The sequence below is a fragment of the Falco biarmicus genome, chromosome 6 (assembly GCF_023638135.1).
Source record: "Falco biarmicus isolate bFalBia1 chromosome 6, bFalBia1.pri, whole genome shotgun sequence".
Taxonomy (NCBI): Eukaryota; Metazoa; Chordata; class Aves; order Falconiformes; family Falconidae; genus Falco; species Falco biarmicus.
In genome coordinates, this window is record NC_079293.1 from 43613897 (window position 1) to 43635792 (window position 21896).

General features: G+C 43.2%; 1 protein-coding gene and 1 long non-coding RNA gene across 3 annotated transcripts in view; one reads left to right on the top strand and one right to left on the bottom strand.

Moving 5' to 3' along the window:
* The window catches only part of GRM1 (glutamate metabotropic receptor 1), a 195708-nt gene extending 181269 nt beyond the window's left edge, over positions 1-14439 (top strand). Inside the window, exon 8 of one of the 2 annotated variants that reach the window (XM_056344584.1) lies at positions 10698-14439. In XM_056344584.1, coding sequence (XP_056200559.1) covers positions 10698-11538 — 841 coding nt within the window. In that variant the 3' untranslated portion in view covers positions 11539-14439. The remainder of the gene's footprint in view (positions 1-10697) is intronic. The other variant, XM_056344585.1, reaches the window with a different exon arrangement.
* Positions 51-21229, bottom strand: LOC130151834 (uncharacterized). Its single transcript, XR_008822739.1, has 4 exons — positions 21142-21229; positions 14299-14407; positions 7673-7751; positions 51-2093 (listed from the first exon to the last, which is right to left on the bottom strand). It is a non-coding gene; the product is annotated as an uncharacterized LOC130151834 (long non-coding RNA).
* Between the last annotated feature and the right edge of the window lie 667 nt (positions 21230-21896).

Genomic DNA, 21896 nt, shown 5'->3' on the forward strand with positions numbered 1-21896 from the left:
AGAGAAGCTGCATGACAAAGAGTGGTTTTACCCCTTGCTTTCTCTTTCTCATTGGTTTATCATGTCTAATGATGGGACAAATGTGGTGCATGCCAGTAAAGATGGGAAATATGCTTATGTCCTCTGTTTTGCACAATGCCTTAATCTTATTGACCAGATGTGATGACGAGGACACTGAAAAATTTTTTTGCAGCTTTTACTTTTTTTTAAGCCTTCAATTTTATTTATAAATGCCTACAACTTTGCAAATACATCCTTTTTTTTTTTTGTACTGATTTTATCTTCTTTTTCCATTTAGCCAACATTTTTTTTCTTTTTTACAGTTTTGCATGGAGATGACATTATCCTGCGTGCTTTAAACAAGAATCTAGTGGCTGTCTCACGGCAAGACACCTTTGCTGTGCACAGCTCTTGCTAACTGTGCTTGTTAGTGAACTGCTGCTGCAGAGCCAGCAGGGGGAACACAGAAAACACTGGTTTGGTAGGACTCGCAGAACAGGGAAATCATGAGCAGGCACATGTAAATAAAATCAGCAGAATCTGGCTTAGGAACAGTCACCCTAAAGTATCTTTAAACAACAGCAGAGAAATTTTTCTGTTATCGTTTTTGAAAGATATTCAGATTCTGTATATTCTGCATTCAGCCAACAATAGCAAAGTCCAGCTCTTCAGAAACAAGTGCAAATACTGCTCCCTCTGAGCAAACACAAACCCAGTGGAGAAAACATGCTAGCTGTTGCAGAAACAGCAAAGCCTCGCCTCATTTCTTCCAGGATAGATTTATGCTCATTTCCATCTGATAAACTGCAGATGTGAAACAGTCCTGCTCCCTGCCCCAGGGAAGGTTGTGCAGTGACTAGGTGGAAAGCTGCCTGTGATCCGCTGACACAGCGTTTTGAGCAGCCCCATCTCTTTACTGCCAGAGATGCTGTTCAGCTCTTCTAATCAGCGACAAAGCATTCTAGCTCTGTATATGTCTCCGGCAGTCTATGCTATTTGTAGACAGGTAGAAATGATGTTAATTCAATCGAATCTGCCCCTCTGATTTGCTGATCAGAAGAAATATATACAAGGCATCATATATTTGGAGCAGCAGTGACGGTTTTACAGGGCCTGTGCAGCAACCAGATTTGCCACCCTGAAAGACAAACTTTACAAAGGCAGTGTGAGGAGCAGTACAAACATTTTGTACATTAGCTTCCAGTCCGACAACAATATGCCCTTCTTTTCCAAGCTGGAACAAGTGCTGCAGATTCCCAGGGCACAGATTGCCAGTTGTATGTCTGCAAAGACTGATGACGAAATGGGAGTCCAACACAGGCATACCATTAGGAAGCAAAGGCGAATGCAACAACAGATTATGCTTTAAAAGCACGTACATAGGCTGTAAACTCCTGAGCACAGGGAAGGCTGAACCTCCTGCTTTTTGCATGACAAAGCTTGGGATTTTTTTTTCATTTTGGAAAAAAAAATCCTTACCCACATGAGCTCCTGAGGAACACCTCTGGTGGGACTCCAACCAGTCAATGAGACTTCAAACACTTGTGGCAGCTATACAGATAAGAAAGGCTTTAAAAAGCAGTGGAGCTTTTCAGACCTGCTGAGCACGAAGCTTGCCATTTTGGCTTTGCCCGTCCCTGCCCATCAGGCTTCCCTCTCCCTCCAGCCAGGGCTGGTGCTTTCAGAGGCTGGGCAGTGCTGCACTGTGGCCAGGGGAAGGGCATGTCCTCCACTAGCGGCCGACTGCCCGCGCTTCCTGAGGCCACGCAGCCCAGACTGAGCAGTAGGCTTGTGTCCGTGGTGTCCTCAGCTGCCCATGGCCACCCCCTGGCCTCCTGCCTGAGCCTCGGTCACCAGAACTGCAGCAGTGTGTGAGTCCGGATTTTCCTGAGGAAGCCCTGCTTCGCTACCCCAACGTGCCAGCAATCACCACGGGCGCTATGGTTTTCCTTGCCTTCCAGTTACAAGCAATTAGATTTAGGGACTTGAAACTCTCTAGTGTTTTGATGTACACAATACTTAGCATCAGTTACTGTCTTAATGTTGATCTCCATCATCCGTGTGATCCTGGAGATGGTCCAAAATGCAGAATCCTGAAAATATAGAATCATAAAAAAATATTATCATATTAAAAAACTCAGAAACATCAGTTTTGGGTTTCAGGGCTCTTTTCTTCTGAAGCTGCACATTTGTTACCATGGAAACTTTCAGATACACCCAGAAAACCCGCAGTCTTTACTAGCTGCTTTATCTGCTGCAGCATATTAGGGAGAGCTGTCTGATACAAACAAGGGGCCTCATGACTAAGCTTCCTGTGGCAACTGGGTTAAGTTTGCACTCAAAATGGGGGCATCTTAAGGCAAGTCTGACGGCTCTTCAAGCACTGTTTGAAATGTTGGGAGTTTATTTTATTCTCCAGTATACCAGAGAATCTGACAATTTAGAGTGGGAGAAAGACCTCATTGACTGGTACCCCTGCAAGGGCTGTACACTTTTTGGCAGCAAGTATCCAGATCAATGGGCTTTTACCAGTTCATTAGGAATTTATTCCTTCTCTGATACAGCTATTGACTGGGAAATATTCTGGATTTTCAGTATAATTTGTCTCTTTTGTAATTTTATCTAGGGCTCTCAGTTGTGCATCTGTATGCTATGTGAAATACTTTCCAGCTTCAGTGCTAATGCCTTTCAGATGTTTGAAGTCAAACTGAATACATTCAGATATTTTAGTTTTCTCTCACAGTTACCTCTCTATCCCCAATGGGGGCTTTTTGTTGCTGTTCTGTATACAGCTTCCAGCTTGTCAATATGCTTCTGGTAAAAAACATGGTGCCCCAAATAATTTCCTATTAGAACCATAGAGGATTACAGAAAGCAAGGAAAAACTGCCAACCATCTTAATTACTATTAAATTGCATTCATGGGAAAAACCTCCCAATCTCCGTACCATGGTGTGGTGCTTTTGAGTGAGGAACACAAAATTCTTGGACTATTTTTGCAGGTTTATTATATTCAGAGTTCATTAATTAGTGTTTTTCATTCAACGGCAGCTCTAGCAGCTCTAGATCTTTCCCCATAGTATTTCTTTTGATGCAATGTTTTTTGAAGGCTTTTGATCTTCACAGCCTTCCAGTCCTAAGACTATTCTGTCTTAGTTGCACCCACCTACACTTTTCCTAAATTAATTTCATTCTATCATTTTCTTCCCATGTTCCTAAGCTTTCCAGGTCCCTTTGCCCAAAACATTGTAATTTTCAGTTTTCAGGTTCTTTTAGCTGTGCTCCCTTTTGAGCCTGCCTGAATAAATGCTTCAGTTCAGATATGGTCATTGGCTGCACTGTCATATACATTTATTTGAATGTGCAGCACGAGACACATCTACAGATAACACAAATGTGCTTCTCCATTGATACTGAGGATCTATGATGACTCACATCCTGCTTTTTTTCATGCACAAACTTTAAAATCCTGAAAAATAATTATAAAGTGATTCAGTAGGATGTATTAATTCTGAATATTTGATGGGGTTTACTTATTAATAACAAAAAAACCCCCAACCAACAGATTCAAAAACTATTCATTAGTAAGACCACTTTTTAATTTCATTTTGATTTTCAGGTTTCTGATCTTCATTTCTTGAACACTGGAAGAATTCACTTGCTATTTGGGACAAACTGTTTTTTATCCTGAACTTTGTATTATTTATTACAATAAGTTGTTTTCTCCAAGCAACACGTTTGTAGCTATGTGACATTTTTTCAAAATAATTGGTGAACACAGTGGTGAACCAAAGTTTTTTCACTACTTCTATATCTCAGACGAGACAAAAAATTTATGTGTAGTAATTATAATTAGTAGTCAGCCCTTTATACACATTATCAGTGTAATATTCTCACACCTTTGTTGAGCTGGGTAAGTAAGATCTGTGATACGTGCTAAAGCTGTAGGACTTCAGCTATGTTGAAACATTGCAGTGAGCATCTCTCTCACGCTGCCCTCCACCACAACCCCCCAATTTACAGTTGTACAAAAGTACCTGTGCACGTATATGTAATTGTTAAGTCCCAAAATGAATAAATCTCTTTATTTAGGGGTATTTGACTATATCCGAGTTGTTGGATTTGGGAGTACTTCCTTGCCCCTGGGACCAGGTATGAGCCTGGCGGCAACCCGGTTCCATGGTAGTAAAAGCGTAAAGTGTGTGACCCCACTCCTGCCTCCTGCTTTCCCTGTCTGGTGACCAGGCCATAAAGCCAGGGGCAGGGAGGGCACTGGCACCCTCTGATACTGCCCCAAGGGTCTGACCCCAACCTCAGGACCCTGTGAATAGAAACCGGGATCATGTCACAGGGTACTCAGGCTAGACGTAGCTACTGCATCCACATTACAGACTGTATAATAATATTCCAATTTAAAAAAAAGAAAAAAAATCAGCAAAAAATCAGTTTTAAATAGAAAGCCTGTGTGTAGCTCAGATAAAAGCAATACTTAACCTCTGCAGCACAGTAACTAATGAAGGAAATGAACGGGCTAGATTTACTTGACATAAGCCAGTGGCAAGACAGGAGATTGGAAAGGTGGCTTTGGGCTTGTGCTCATCAGTTCTGCGTGATATGTTTTCCTGTATCTTGTCTAGCAGTTTCCATCATACATTTAAAACAGCTTTCTGATTTATGTGGAACATTGTGTCCCATGGCCAAGGCAACTTGTTCCTAAAAAAAAACCCAACAAAAAACCCTGAGGGGAGCAACAAGGAAAAGTTAGTAATTTAAATTTCCAGAAACACAAGAGGTTAAATTTTGCTTTAATTACACAGCACCACAGAAAGCAAGGGAGTCACACTGTGAGAGCTTTTGTAGGGTCCTCTGATCACTGAGATAGATTACAGCGTAAATGGACAAAGGCTAAAATTGGTTTGTGATTCCTTTTTTCTTTTAGGTGATAATATCAGGCAAAAACCTGAGCATACACCCCATAGGGACTGTGGTAGACGATGGCTCCTTCACCCTTCGGTGAGCCACAGATAAATTCAACCTAGTAAAAAAGATGAGTCTCTAGAAGCAATGCTCCAAAAATTAGTTTTGTAGGAACATGCTAACCAGCATGGCTTGTTCTTGTAATGAGTGGCAGGGCTGACTGCTGCAGCTCCAAGAGGAGGGTCCTGTTTAGCACAGGGAGATATCACTACCCTGGATTAAAAGCAGTTCACTCCCTTAATCAAATTTCACGCCCCAGTGGCCTTATCTAAATGGAGAAAATAGTGTAAGAGACCTTGGGGATACCAGCAAAGAACCTGCAATGTGCTGCAGTGCAGGTACTACCCTTAAATGTTAAGCTTTTTAGCTTGAGACCTGGGAGCAGTGAGGCTGCAGCAGGACAGAGTGACAAGCTTGGGATTGTTACTGCTTCTTGCATGACTGCAGGGTCAGAGAAAGCTTGTGGATGGCTAACTGCCTTTCTGTGCACAGGGCAGAAGTTCCCTTGCTGGCTTCCCTAGGAGGGCATCCATCAGCAACTGCTGTTTGGGCTGAGAGATGTTTTGTCCAATACACAGCTTTTGGATGGGGTCTTGCCTTTGTTCTGCTTCCCTGCTGTCTCCAAATGCTGGCCAGCCCTGCGTAAGCGCACAGGGACAGCCCTGCGGGTGCTGTGTTCTGGAGCACAGCTGTCAGGCGGCCAGTATCTGCCCCACTCTGTGAAAGTGGGAGCATCACTTGTTGACTGGGCAGTACCTGACACTGACCTTGTCTGGTTGCTGGTAAGGTAGTTCAGGGTTTGGTTTGGACCTAATTTTTGCTGACTTAATTTGATAGGCCCTTCTCAGGTTGCATTTAACGTTCATTCCTAAGATCTTCTCTTCGTACAAGGGGACCGCTAGGTTATCCCAATGCATTCTGCTGGCTGTGGCTTTTCAGTTAATGTAGTGACTACAAGGAGGTAGTTTTGGCCAAAGCATCAGTCTGACAATGAAACAAAAAGAATATATATGTCACTTCACCTATAACCTCTTCCACTGGTTCATTGCCATTGCTGCTTAAAAAACCCCTACCCTTATATCATAAAACTGTGCTCTGAATCTTTTCTAACACCACCAGACCTGGCCCAACTGACTGTATCCCTCATCTCAGCAAGCTTAAGATGCTCCCTTAGCTCATGGCCACTTGAAGAAGATAACAGACCACAACTCTGGCTTCCTAACTGGATGAAACAGGGGATGAACTCTAACAAATCAAGGAATGTCCCTTCCTTTTTAACTGGAAGAGCTCTTTTTCAAGCTCTTTGACTGACTGCATCTCCAGCTGTTTCATTCTAGCAGTGACAAGCACTACAACAGATGAGAAGCCATTTCCCAATACGTCCTTGGTTCCTAAAGTTAACCTCATCAGAGCATACATCACCCTGCTTAACCATTTCATGTGGTATCAGTTAGGGATTGTTACACATGAAATGTTCCAGGCAAAAAGGACAAAGGTTCAAGCACACAGGATTGAAAGTTCATCGAATTTTCTGTGCTCTGGGTCTCAGGCTATAGCTTCACTGGTGAGAGGATCAAAGAGTTGCACAGACTAAGTTACTTTAGACCACTGGGGCAATCTTCTTCTACCTCAGGAGCATTCAGCCTCTAAGATGTAAAGAAACCTTTGCTACCCAATATCTGAAGTAAGGCATCTTTAGGACCCTGCAGCTGGGGAGGAACCGCCTGTTATGGGGTGCTGAGACTCGACATTGCTCCAAGAAAGCCAACGAGGGCAGATCCTCCAAGCACTGGCAGGAGCAGCACTCTGTTCTTGGCCTATGACTGGACTTGAGTCTAAGGCACCCCTAGCCACAAGCAGGAGCAGGATTTTGGACAGCTGGAGATACTTAACAACGAACAGTGAGCTATCTAACACGCTGTAGGCATGTTCTACAACTGGGCAGTGGTATTTTGGATCACAGTCTCCGATCTGAGTGCATTAGTTTTTTTAAAGACTTTCTATGAGTAACTGTTAAAGACTGACGTTGTTTTCCAGCTTGTTTAGTGTCCATAATCATCACCTGAAAGTATTTGAAAATGACTGCCCCAGAGTCATGCAGAGAGTATATTGTGAAGATCGATGCATATATTAAAAATAGCACTTTGAATTACCAAAAATAACAACAGATCTGTTCATGGAACTAATAAAAATTCAGACAAAAAATATGTCTATTCCCCCAAAATACAAAACCCCTAGACAAAACCGTGTTGAAAATTGAGAAACAACAGCTAAATTCAATGTATGTCCTTGCCTATAATGTAAAAGCAAGCCCGTCTTATGTGTTGATAGGATATCCAAGAACTTGTCTGAACATTTAGGCTAGATGCAAGGATTTGAAGAAATAGTACTTGGCGTGTTGTATTATATGAAGAAACAGTACTTGGCTGGGTATACACAACTACAAACCTTAAGATCCCTTGGCACTCCAAGGAATTCACTTCTAGGCAGTAAGTGTGAAGTCTACATCCTATGGGAAATTGTATAAGGGAGAAAGAAAGTTAGTAAGGCAAATAAATTAATGATGGACATGAAATGGGTAACCATCCTATTGATAAAAGCAAGAAAACAGCAATTAGTCCCACCTCATCACTGGGCAATTGAACATCACTTTTTCAACACCCCAAACTGTAACCTGGCTCGGTGCCCTTTCCTACCTTGGCGTGGAAAAATCATCGCTTCTCCCATTATACCAGGCAGATTATTTTGATCTTCACCTTCTCCCACGGATGCTTCCTTCAAAAAAGAAGATGACAATCAGTGAATGGTGACCATGCATCCCAATGCAGTCAGGATTGCCATCACCGCTTTGCACAAGTGAGTCAGCTCCTATCTCACTGAGACCCAGTTCAGGTCTGAACTCCTCCAGCCCCACCTTTACTTTTTGTCTAAGAGTTGATTAATGTTATCCAAGATGGCTGGTCTTTGTTCCAGCATAACAAGTGTTTTTCTTACCTGTTAATTGTTAATTCTGCCTGAGTATGTCAATCTCAGTGTGACTCCCTACCAGTCATCCAGCAAGACAGACCCCAGGTATTTCTATGACAGTCTTGTGACTGTCTCAAATGTGACTCATTAACAGGCTAACGATGCGTGGACACAGCAAGGAGATCCAGTTGAGGAAAAGAGATGGAATAAGAGACTGAGGAGAACAGTAACAGAAAAGAGAGAATTTCTGGTGGAAATCACCAGATTTGCCACATGGAGAGCCACTGCCGCTCTAAAGCTGTTTGTCACAAGGCCATCGGAGTCACGAGCAGTAAGGTCTGGCAAACCGAGGCAAGGTGCTTCACCAGCACCGGCTTTCCCTGTAAAGCAAGTTGGCAACAGACAAATCCTGATTAAGTGGTTAGTTCACACTTGGATATTGCAGTCCACGTTTGGGTAGTGCAGCCTCAGTGCAGTGTGATGCAAGTATGGCCGCTGACCTGGGCTCAGTTCAGTACATTATGGAGAGTGCTACAGAAGAAAGAAGTCAGAAGAGCAGAATTTGAGAGTGAGGGGGAGGAAAATGAGCTGAATAGGAGGAAGACCTGAAGACAGAGGAAGGGAGTTCCTTAAAATAGCAGTGCTTGCCTTTGATGTAAAATACAAAATCTTGGGAACAAAATGAGATAGAGACTAAACAGATGGTGTGAGGAGGGATTCAAAAGTGAGATGACGCACCAGAGCTAGATATGAAGGAAGAAGTAAATGATGCAGAAGTGGACTTAGCATAACAGACAGCAGATAATCATCATGGGGGTGTTTTTCAGAAAAGCCCTTTGCAGGATTTGTAAGCTATAGCATCAGCAAAATACAATATGAGATCGCTTGACTTTTTTCCTTTCTACAAGAAGAGACTTGTTTTGAAGTTAAAGCAGACAGAAAGTGTTTCCGTGTGAAGAGTTTGTAGATCTTGGTATGTTAAAACATTACTTTAAAAATCTTTCACACCCAACAGTTACATTCATTTGCTTATCTCTATAGCACTTCAAAAAAATGTCATATCACAGCTCATTTTGATCAGAACAGGAATGCTTCTAATCCTTCATTCTTATCTTTCCATTGATCACTGTAACACAGAGGTTTCATTCTTCAGGTGGAAACTTGGCTTTTTTTCCCTCTAGGTTAAAGCTCTAAGTCCAAACAGCTCCAGGTCCTACCAACTACGTGCTGTGGGGAATTACGAATTTTTTTTATATTGGCCTGTCCTTGCAAGCCAGTTCCCACAGTGTTGGTGAGTCACAGGTCCAGCGTTTGGAGTCTGGAGTTGGAGATGAATTTCCCAGCTTGGATCCATCTCAAATTCTTTTTTTCTCCAGGAATATTTACTGCTCAGCAGAAACATGCCATGTTGTCATGTACATTTCTTCTCTGTTTTGCCAGATATACATTATCTGTGTTGTACCCGTTTCTTCCAGCTATGACAGTCGATATTTTTTTACAAAATTCAACTGGTAATTATTTACTCCCTGAAGAAAAAGAGAAGCACAGGAATCTGAGCAAGGGAAGGCAAAATACTTAGAACAATATTGCAGGCTGTGTGTAAGGGAAGCCATCTCCCCTGGTGTGTGCAGTAGGAGGAGGCAATGCTGCTGTGCCAGCCTCCCACCTGCACTGCAATCACTTTGTTTACCTCTGCCCCCTGAGGGATGAAAACCTGAGATAAGGCTGCTTCGCATAAATCATCTCCGAATTTTTCCCCATCTCTGGTTTCCACCCAGGTGATGTATATTATAATTTGTAAATGATATCTACTGCCTGACCTGCAAGTAAACATTGCTTGGTCCTTTTGAGCACCATTCAGGTTCCTGGCCCACCAGCTGCTAATGAGTTATCACTCTGCTTTGAGTGCTGTTCCCAGCAAAAGCACAGGGAAATGCAAAAAACCTACAGTTCCTCAGGGACAGGCCTGACTCTCATGTCCTCGCTCAGCCAAACAGCCCAGCGTTTTGATAGGATCCAGCCTGTGTGTGAAGTCAAAGGGTTCAACTCACCACGATCGTGTCGCTGCTTGTTCCTCCACCCACACAAACCAACTGTTTTCAATCCCAGCATTTTACCCTGGTTTGTAAATAATAGTCACTCAGGAAGATGTGCATTTGCCTCCTACCTGATGGAGGCCCAGGGAGTCCTTCATTGCTGTAATAGCTAATCTGTTCCTTAGTACAAAATGGGGCCAGGGAATAAAAAGGGAAGGAGGGGTTAGTAACAATTCCTCTCTCTACCCAGAGTGCCAAAAGCTAAGGCTGTGGGTTGTTCTTCCAACAGTTTGGAAATGTTTCCTATAAGCTGCAAATCAGACTTAACTAAAGTTCTTCCTGTGACTTTTTTCCCCTTTTTTTTCTTCCCCCCTGCAAGGTGGGGTGAGCAAACCTGGGTACAAAATGACGTAGCTAAAGTCCTCAAAACATCCAGCCCTCCCAGAGCCCTTCCCACGGGCCAGGCTTTCCAGGCTGGCTGTAGGGTGGGTAACCAGCAGGGAGTAATTGCCTTTGGATGAAAATTAGCATAGTTGCTGCTGCTAAAGCACAATGTTGTTTCCTTCTGTAGTATTTCTGGGACGACGTGAAGAACTGGAGGGGGGGGGTGTGCTTTTTAATGAAGCAAAGCAATCAGTATTTCTGTAGGTTTGTTTGTTATACTGCCTGTATCTGTGTAATGTAAATGCAAATAAACTCATCTTTATTTTATTCATAGTTCTAATGGAAAGTCTGTGTCATGGTCTGAACCAGGTGGAAGACAAGGTCCCAAGGGGGAACACATGTGGCACAGACTCTCAGTGCATGTGAAGAGCCAGGAGACAGGGTGCAATCAGACAGCGGTGATCAAACCCCTCACTAAAAGCTACCACGGCCAAAGCAAGAGCCTGACTTTTACCGACATCAGCAGTAAGACTCTGTGCAATGTGGTGGAGGAGGAAGATCGAGAGCCTATTCACCTCAACCAGCCCAGCAGCCCCTCCATGGTGGTGCACAGGCGGGTCGCAACGACTCCCCCGCTGCAGACCACAGTGGAAGAGACACCCCTCTTCTTGCCAGAGCAGCCCCCCAAGACCCTGCCCCTGCAGCCACGGTCTCTCATGGACCAGCTGCAAGGAGTGGTCAACAACCTTGCCACTGGCATCCCTGACTTCAATGCCATCCTCCCAGCACCCAGCTCGGGGAATGGTGTGCAGCCCCCCTACCAATCCCCCCCACCACAGCAGCCGCCCCTGCCACCTTTCCAGGCAGCTGCCTTCAGTGAGGACCCCCTGTCTCCCCCAGCTGACGAAGTGGAGAGCGAGAAGCTGAAGCTCATTCAGGGATACGTCTATGAAAAGAACCCAGAAGAGGAGGAGGATGAGGAGCCATCGACCAGCAAACTGACTCTGGAAGACTCTCCGGCACTGACACCCCCATCCCCTTTCCGGGATTCAGTGGCTTCAGGCAGCTCTGTGCCCAGCTCACCCGTCTCAGAGTCAGTGCTCTGCACGCCCCCAGATGTGACCTATGCCTCTGTCATCCTGAGGGATTACAAACAAAGCTCATCCACTCTGTAGATGCTGCAAGAGACAAAGCAAGAAGGACTTTGGCAGCTGCCTGCTGGGAGGTCTTGGGGAGACAAGTCTCCCAGGGCTGGGGAGAGAGCGAGCAGAGAACAAAGTCACATGTGACAGGGAAAAAGCTTCATCCTGCACTTAAAAAAGTAAAAGGAAACAAAAAGAAAAAAAATCCATTCTGAGGGCTCAGAATTCTCTAGCTGTTGAAAACAAAAGTATTGTACTTTGATAAAAAGATAGGAAACCATAACAAAGCACAAACCCAAGAGACAACTTCTATAGCAAAAAAACACAACAGGAAAAAAAAAATTACACTTAGTCACACCCTCTCTTGGCAATGCTTGAAAAGGACTCTGGGAAGTATCACCTGGAGAAGTCATTAGTACATCTCATGACTGCTGTCTGCTACAGAACCAACACACCCAGGAGCTAGAAGGGTGAAGTGTGGTGAGGAGGAATGAAGCTATTTGTATATGAGACATATATGCATAAATATTTTTTTCCTGGTTTCTATAGGTGGTAGAACTGCATAATGTGTCTGGGGGAAAGGAGCTGAGATAATGTGAAAGCACATGGCTCTGACTGACTTTTGTCTGAACAATTTGTTCTTCATACTCTAGGCTGCTCTTTGGGGGATCTGGGCTGTTTTAACGCTGATGGTGAACAGAGCCAGAAATATTATCAAGTTAGGACTTGAGGTTTCTGAAGAAAGCCCTTGCTGTAGTACTTGTAATACTATAAGGACTTAGATAAACTGCCCTTTTGTATAAGATTGCAAACTATGTGACTGAACTGTTACACAACATTTCCTGTAGCAGAACAATATTTATTGACTAACTTTTCATAATACAACATACTTGCCATGTGACTACATCATTCCTTTGTGTTACTTTGGAATCAAATACATTGGAAAATAGCTGTATACTTAGAGCAACAACTATTACTCGGAAAGAAAGGCAATTCCGTACTGGGGGTTATAGTCAGTCTCGAAGCAAGAGAGTGAGTGTACGTTTGTGTTTCTGTATGCGTGTGTATGGTATGTGTGAAGCGTAATGTCCTATAGCTACCACTGGAAGATTGTCTTCTATACTATGAATATTTTTATGTTTAAATCATGTTTTATATCACATTGTTACAAATACTCAATAGATCTTTGGAGGTTTGTATGCTGTGCTAACATATTTTTTTTTCATATACAAGCTGAGATTGTTACCCTTATAATAGGGTGCCTTGTTTTGCAGATATTTTATGAAGTAGACATATGGTATTAATAACAAGTGTATTGAGATTTGTTATTTTACATGTTTGCAGCAAGTGTGTTAATGAAAAAAAACAAAAAGAAAAAAGTCTGTTTTAGAAATCTTGCACATGCCAGTATAAAGGTGAGACAGGAAAAGTAATTCAACTATTTTGTTGCTTCAGATAATTTAAAATAAAATCATGTCCAGACAAGAAATTTCATCAGTGCTTAATGTGTGCATAAATTCCCAGGTTTTGTTATAGATGGTTCTTTTAATCTCTTTGTGATGTTTAGTTGCATGCTCTTTCCATATGCTTTTACTTCTATTTAATATACAATATTATATCTTAAACACCACTTCTAGGCAGCTGTAGTTCTGTCATTCATTCCTCTTCTTCTGTCCTTCACGTGTTACTTAGAAATACATCTAATCCAAAGCTCCCTAATGGCTGGCATGTTCAAAGTCCAGGTCTAATTGCTGTGGCTTGAACTTAATTGTATTTATTATTACCCTATTTATAAACGTGTGTATTATACATATACGGGACAGGATTTTAGCTGCTATGAACTTTGATTGTGTTGTTGAATTTAGCTGAGGATCTGTCCCACAGTTCTATACTTTATTTCCAAAGATATTTTTAAGGAATCTCTTCATATCAATGTAGTTGCAAAACCTGATTTTAATCATGCTTCTTGTGAATATTCTATCACAGTTTTTCTGAATTCAGCATATTTCTATTCTTTTTCTTTCTTCTCACTTGAATTTTAAGAAGTCCTGCTGCCAGTCATCAAGTCTCTGAAGATCCAAATCTCATCATTTTGGTCTGACTTGTAGTAGTGGTATTGGAAAGTTTGGGTGGTGCTCAAAACCAGATAGAGCCTTTTTTCCTCATCCTCTTTTCACGATGTTTGCTCCTTTCAGTATGACTAGTGGCCAATTGTTATCTTTGCAATGTGGAAAGCATGAAACGACTTTGCCCAAAGACACAGTTATGTCTTTGTCAATAGATTGATGTCTCTATAATGAACTAAAGACACCTGGGGGTCTGTTGGTTGATTTTTGCCTGCTTGGGGCCTTTAGGGGTAATTTTTTGTTGTTTCTGGTTTTTTAATGCTGATTACTCATTAAAGCAATGAGAAAAATGCCATATTTTCTTTGCTGATCACTACACTGGCAATGAATTCTATCTTCATATAATCTTAGTGTAAGATTTGTTGTGCTATTTCCAAAAACACTTCAGTAGCACAGAGGTAGTACTAGGAAGCTGATCTTTGAAGAAATGCGATAGATAAGAAAGAGAAATGTAACAGATCTATATTGATGGGGGGACAGCAATGTGGCAAGGTACTATATTGTTTTCATATGTGTCTGTTTTGAACATATTAAGCACTGATTTTATTACTGCAATGTAATTATGAGTAGGAGTTTTCTTGAAATTCAGTATATTAGCTTTTAGTTTGTAAATGTTAAAACTGGAAACATACACATACGTAAATATATCTAAAGAGCAAGAACTCACCTTGTGTATGTAGTTGTATGAGCTATGAAGCTTCCTGTAAAAGTTCTTTCTTTTGGACTGTCAAATGCTTGATGAAAACTGCCTTTTTGTCAAAATGATCTTGAAAATGCTGTAAAATAAATTTTCTATTTATTATTTAAAAACAGAATGCCAAGATTGTTAATTTTTGCCTCCTAAGCAGAAAATAGTCATGCCTAGTAATTAATTGTTCCAGGGCCTTTCAGCATTGTGTGAGAAATGATAGGATGCCTAAATGGAGGTAGGTATTGATTAGATTGTGGCATGTAGGTAAGATGGTGGAGAACTGGGGGATTTTTGTTTGGAAAGCAAATCCCAGGTTTTTGGCTTCCTAATAAAATCAGGAGCACTGGAAGTATGCACTCAGGCTGACATTGTAAAAGAGAATTCAATGGCAAATGACAGGAAATTTTGCTTCCCAAGGACATGGGGAAACACCAACCCTTTGCTGGAAATACTCCATGTGTTTGACTGAGATGTCACCTTCTCCCATCAGGGAAACTCAAAAAATTCAAATATGCTTTCTTGACAGCTATAACCAGTAGACAATGATCCATCCCAAGCACCTTGTGCTCCTTCTTTGACTGCCTCTGAACAGAGCAAAGTACTTGAATCCTGCTCTATAACTCACAAACACTTTGACTTTTTGGTGACTCCTGAACTGCTGCATGCCTCACCTTGGGGTTCCGTAAGATGGGAGTATAAATGCTTCTACTGAAGCGCTGCTGAGATTTTCAGACCCAAGTGGCACTAGATGTAGAAACTCTAGCCTTTTTTCTTTTTAAACTTGTGAATAGGCTTGTTTCTAGTAGCTCCTTGGTTTGGATATAGCCTTGCAAGAGCCCTTCTCTGAGGGGGTCAGTCCACCTACAACTACTGCACTGCTGGAGTACACAGAATGACACCGCACTCAGTGGTAAGTGCCAAAAAAAAGTTTGGTATCTTTGCTTGTAGAGGTTTTCCTCCCCCCCCCCCCCCCCCCCTTTTTTTTTCCCCCTCTTTTTTAGTTGAAGTCTAGTCTATCTATGTCTCCATAAAGGTTCTGCTGTTCAAGTGAACTCAATTACAAAAGCATCCTCAGGACAACACAGCAATTACTCCCCTCCAGAGGACCCTGGGCAGTGTTGCACAAGCTGCTGAAAAAGCCCATCTGAAGTAGCTTTACACTGGGTAAATGGGTGACAGATCCAGGACCACAGAGCAACAAAGCAGCTTCACATACTTGAGCACTGGTCTCCAACCTCCTGCCGAGGACAGGGTTGGCAACTCCACCAGCCCAGTCCATGTCTATCTGCCCAAGCTCTGCTCAGTAAGCCAGGTCTCTAGACCCAGGCTAGTGTGTCGAATCCACTTTGCATGGAGTAAGTGGCTATCAGAAGCACAAGGCAATGGAAATTGGGCCCCTGGAGCTGTATTCATCACTCTTTAGGGAAAAACAGAGAAGCAGATTGCTAATAGCTGTTCTACACAAGGTCTGAGTGGCTGTTAAAAATATTTCTTACAAGGGAGTGGGAAAAGCGTGGTTTTGCAGATTGTATTGTTGTGGTAGGGGTTTTTTTCCCAAATAAATGACTCACTAGATACTTGGCAAGTACCTGTCTGCAAATCACTGGGAAGAAGCAGCAGACGCTGTAGCGAATATCAAGGCCTATTTTTATCTACGTAAGATTCCCAACAAGAATATTAGCAAGAAGGGAGATAAGGAAATGTAACACAGCCAAGTGTGTGGCCCTACCGCAGGCCCTATATCTGGACTTGGACCCACATTTTGACAAATCCTGCAGGCTCCAAGAGATGGCAGATGAGAGCAGAATGACTGGTTTCCATTTCCAGTGCTATGGGTAAATCCTATCCAACTCAAAAAACAAGCAAGGTGTTCTTTGCCTTGCTAATTCAACTTCCAGTTCTTAGTAAATCACCGAAAAGGGGACTGCTTTCCACCTGGGAGAGCAGGTCATGTTTGGTACCAAGAAAGAGCATCTGGTATCTACTCGATTTCAAAGGTGGGCGTAAGCAATACATCTCCACAGAAGTAAAATATCATTGTGAGTTGTGGGTTCCCATAACCAAAAGGCCTCTAGGTAGGTGGAGAAGCAGCTGGCACAGATACCAGTGCAGACAGATAAGAGTTTAGGAGTGGTATGTATCTATGACATTCAATCCACCCACTGATTTATTGCACACCATGCAATATGTAGGTGGCATGAGATCCATCCCCCACCCCCCCACCCACCACAGTGTGGTGTATGGGACTCCTACATCCCTGTGCTGCTCTAAGTCTGCAGCAGGAGCAGGATCTGCGAGACCTCCTTGCTGGGGAGGCGGTGTGCCTGGGGGACTGGCTCAGGGTAAAAAAGTCTCTGCTCAGCTCCCTCTGACTCCATTTGCCTTACACAGAGTGTCTTTGCAATGCACAAAGAGTTTATTTTCCTTGCAAGCACCACCTAGAGATGTGGGATTTCAGTGCTGTGGAGGGACTCAAAAGAAGTCAATAATTTAACAAAAGCCATTTCCCCAGCTCCCCTCCAACAGACTGCATGAAGGTTGAGGTGAGACCAGTCTCCCCCACTATGGCTAAGCAGACCTGTCAATCCTACAGCCTTAATCCCAGGGTGTGATGAACCATCGCTTTCCTGAATGCCCAGCAGCATGTGCTGCCAAACATCTGTGGTGTTCGTACAGCCCCTGAGCACAGGCAGAAGAGTAACACCTGCTGCTTCCTGGGCTGCTGACACTGGGAGGTCTGTGCAGTACAGAGGGCTCACTGTAGCCTTTGCTGTCCTTAATGATACAGGGAAAGAGAAAGAGAGAGAGAACAATGTGCTTTTACCTCTGTTACAAGAAAGGCAGGTAGGACAGTGCTGTGGAGCAGTGTACCCCTAAAGACTTCAGCTAGAGCCTCTGATCTCACAAAGTCCTGTCAGCCTCTGTGATTTGCATTTTGACAGACCTGAAGTGTTGGCCCTTCGTTCTTTAGCTGCTCTTGTAAGCTAACACTGAAATAGACAAACCACAAAGTTATCAAAGCAAAATATTAAATACCGCCATTGAGAGTGATGGCTTTTGATGAAGCTGAATCTCAGCAATGTTTTCAGAAACTTACAGTATAGGAGTTTTCTATGTGCCTTTTAGACTTTGAAATGCACTGACAAATAGATGTCTTTTTATTTGGGGAAGGAGGTAAGAACAAATTTGTTTTCCTGCGATGTATGATACACATGTTGCTTGAACACTGAAGCAAAACAGTTCAACTGTATTTTAATCTGGCAGCTACCTTGGCAATTGTTTTGGGGCAGGGTTTGGCTTGGGTGGGGTTTTTTTCTGCTTAAAAATAGTGCCTGGAATACCTAGCAACTATTAACTGTGCAAGGATTTTCTTGTGCATCTGTGCAATGCTAATTTAGAAACTGAAGCCTTCAAGTGCTGAGATTCCAAATGTGTATGAATCAGCATTAAGGCCTGAATTATGTCATTTTCCTCACAAAGCTGGTCCAGTACTATTAACTTTTGAGTTTCCTAAAGATTAATTTCCCACCTAAAGCTCTGTATTGCAGTTGTGAGGATCTTTGGCTTATTTCTGGTTTTGCGGCTGCTGCTCATTATTCTTATCATTTGGTGCTGTACCTTTGCACCAGCTCTGCAGGGTGGAAGTCCCTGTCAGGCTGCAATTCCCCAGCAGAGCTGAGAGATTTTCCTTCTGAGCAATATTTCCCTTTTTGAGAGGTGGCTATTCTGCATGTCCTGCCCTCCACCTTGCCATTTGTGCTTGGGTAATATGTTTGGTTTTGGTGGTTTTTTTTAAGTGAACCACCACACAGAATAAGAAAGCATTGCCCTCCTGTTGTCCCTAACAGCAGGATCTGCACAGACTCATGGACCCAGTGCTCATATAGGACAGTCTGGCAGGAGTCACACTGTTGGGGGAAAAACTCAGTGCATTACAGCCTGGCACTGAGCTCTGTCCCCATTTCAGCTATTGATTCATTTAGCAACTTCGGGACATTCATCTACCATGGGGTATTTCAAAGTTGGATAAGGGAGCTGAGTGCCAGCTTACAATTGACACAAGTGAAAACTGAGCATAGAAATCCTTCAGATACAGTCTGAGTTTTCAAAGGCCTTTCCTCCATTGCAGGTCTGGACACAAGAGAGGGTTGTGTAAAGGCATGAGAAATCCCATAGTCCTTTTATTCTCTTTCCCAGCTCCATCTCAATGCCAATTCACTCTTGCTTATTCTTTTCCAGACTCAGAAACATCAGCTGGGGTTCACTTAGGTGCTGCAGCCGTATAATTCAGCGAATAAAGCCACAATCCATAGCACAGTTAACACCCAGGAGGGCAGAAATACCATCAGGTCTAACAAGAACTAATTTTCCCAGCAAGATCCAGGCTTTGAGTACCAGCTCCAGCATAACACTAAGCAGTCAGCTTCAATACCACCTGCAAAACACTCAGAGCCTTTTTCCTTCTTAATTTTTGGGAGAGGTATCATCATCTACAAGGGCTGCTGTGCACAGACCTTTCCTCACTTCTTGCTGCCACCACTTACAAAACTTCTGAAGCCTTTTTCTTCTTATTGCTGATTTTCAAGATAGGCATCATCTTCAATGTGAGGCCCACCCTGCCCATGACAGACTGCACAGCGCCCAGTGCCAAAGCAAGATCAGGACCCAGGGAATAAATAAGCTTCCTTGCACAGCAAGCTGCTTTGAGACATTCGTGTAGTGTTTTCCTTCTGCATTCAGAGCTCTTCCAGCTCTGCTGGCTGCTGGGAGCCTCAGCACCTCTATTTGCAGCAGCATGAATAGCATGCAGCTGGCAGAAAACACTGCAGCCAGCCATATTTACCTTTTGATCTCAATTTCCCAGCTCAGTTGCTAAGACTTTCCCTTACCTTCGCTCCTCATCTTGCTGTCACAGACAGCTTTCCACCTGTGACACAAAGAAGCCAGTTTGAATGAAGAAACAGGGATGAAAGACACTCTTCTGGGCAAAGGCTTCTCGGTGCCAAAGGCAGGTAGCCCAGGGAGGCTGCTTGGCGGAGGCCAGGCACATCCCTCAGGAGGGTCCCCATGCACAGTGGAGACAAGACCCCATGCTGGCACACAGCCTGGGGATCAGACAGGGCAGATGGGATCCTCTCAGGCCCTTTGAGACCACAGGTGCTGCTCACCAACACAACCAAGATGTGTGGGACCAGTTTGGGACAAAGAGCTTTGAAAAATACAAAGACAGGCAGTTACCCCTTGCCATCCCCCTCTGAGGACTCTGGTCAGTGTGTCTATGTCAGCATAGGACTGGCTGGTGTTGGGGACAGCCTGCAGCTCACCCAGCCTCAGCTTCTCTTTGTCTCCAGGCCCTCCCGAGCTCCAGCCCTGGCTCTTCCCAGTGGTTTCTTTCCTTCCTTGGGGAAAGGTGCCTGCAGGGGTTGGCAGGACTCTGGTGGTTTTGTTTTCTTGCTCCAGGGGTCTCCGCTGGTGCATTTTCATTTGGCCTCTAAGCAAAATGCAAACTGACATCAGAACTGATGCTTGCTCCTGAAGGCACAGGAGCCAGTGTGTCATCTGCTGTCACTGTTCCGGCTGGGAAGAGAGCGCAACAGTGCTAATACCTAATGGTGTGGGTATTGTTCATATAGCACAGTTATAGAAACAGAGAGGCTGCATGAATGGCATCCATGAGTTGTTTCACTCCGAGATCTATGAAATCCTGGCTAAATCATGAAAACCCAGAGTTCTGACTGGGCTGGAGAGAAGTAGTGCACTGTGTCCATTAGACCTTCATGTCTTGTTCCCGATGGGCCAAGCCCAGACATCCCCGGCAGCTGAGGATTTTCTTTGAGTTCGTACCTTCTGTGACAGTGCATCACACTGGAAAAGACAACAGAAGCAAAACAGAAGCTCATCAAGAAGACCTGATACTTAAAAGCGTACTTAAGAGACATGTGGGCTACTGAATTTAATAGCCAAAAAGTTACAAGTTATTTCAAGATTCTCCTCCTAATGCTTTAGGCTCAGTCCAGCTCAAGGCTAAGAGTGATGCTTACCAGGGTATCAAAAACAAGAGGCCTTGTCATGTTGGTGTAATAGCACTATGCCAAGCATGTCTCCATCTTCTGCTCTTTTAAGGAAATCTGAAGTCTTTTAAAAATTTTAAGTGGTGCCCAAACACCCAAATTTCACATGGATGATTGTGGAGGAATGAAAGCAGTGGGCTGATTGGCATTGACGGTATGTAGCTGTGGCAATTTTGTCTCCCCTTGAGGCAGCCTCAAAAAGTACCTTTCCAATGCTTTGCCATGTCTGAATGCTGAAAGCCTTTTTCACTGTAACTGGCAAATCATACTTTTTAGACCACACTAGCAGAATTCTTATTGCCATTTTGTCATATTTTACACCTGTTTCTTAAACTATATCCATAAGCATTGCAGATATAGAATTCATCTCCCTGTCCACATTTAATTGTTCTAGTAAATCTAAGACTAATCTCCATGTTGTTAGCAACGTTGCTGCAATTTCATCAGCCCTTGAGGCAGCCTCAAGGAAGTTTTCCAGCATTTTGCCATGTCTGAACACTGCCGACATTTTTCAGCATAACTAGCACATTATTTACTTTGCACCATCCTGGCAAAGTTCTTATTGCCTTCTTGTTATTCTTTACACTTTTTTCAAATGTATCTCTAAGCATTGTTAACGTAGAATTTTCTTCTTCTGCACCCATATCAATTAGTCCCCATCTATGTTGGGTACCAAAAGTTGCAATTTGAGTTAAGATGGACAACAAATATTGCAATACACCTATATTGATTAGTTGCAACAGCTCACCTCTCACAGCATCTGTTATGGGTCACAGGTTCTCCCACTCATCTCAGCTACTTTGGGCACTAGTTGTTGTAGTTGGAGTTCAACTCAGCCTCACACAGGGCACCAATCATTGCAGCACAAACAAACCAGCAGGCTGCAACAAGACTCTTACCGTAGGTCAGATTCTACTGTCTGTGCTGTATCTCCATCCTCCAGAGATCAGATCACACTGCCCCTCCTCCATCAAACTGCCTTTGCCCCAATCCTCAGGGCTATTTAACCACTTAATGGAACAAGCTACAGCTGCACATCGTCCATGTCAATCAACCCACTGCCGCTGAGGCAAGGCCACAGCTGCATGTTATCAATGCCAATCAACCCACTGCCTTCACTCCTCTACAGATGATTAATGTCAAGTGACCAGGACAGAGGAATCAGAGTCCAGTTTCTAATATAAAAGTTATAGGACATTGTGGCAAAAAAAATCTTTTTCTTCTTTAATCCATGTTTGAAAGTATCACTGCATCTGTAGAATAATTCAAAGGAAACTTGTATCACTCCCTACCAGGAAAGATCCACTCAAGCACTGAGATATTTATTTTATTATTTAGTTTACCGTATTGCAAAAAATAAGCCTCCTGCAGACTGTCAGGTATATATAGTAATTGTACCACAGCTCTCACATCAGCTGATGGGCATGTTATGTACTGCTTGACCTCAAGAAGAAAAGGGAGAGGATTCTCCAATTATAAGCATTTTTCCTAAGGCCCTTAGTC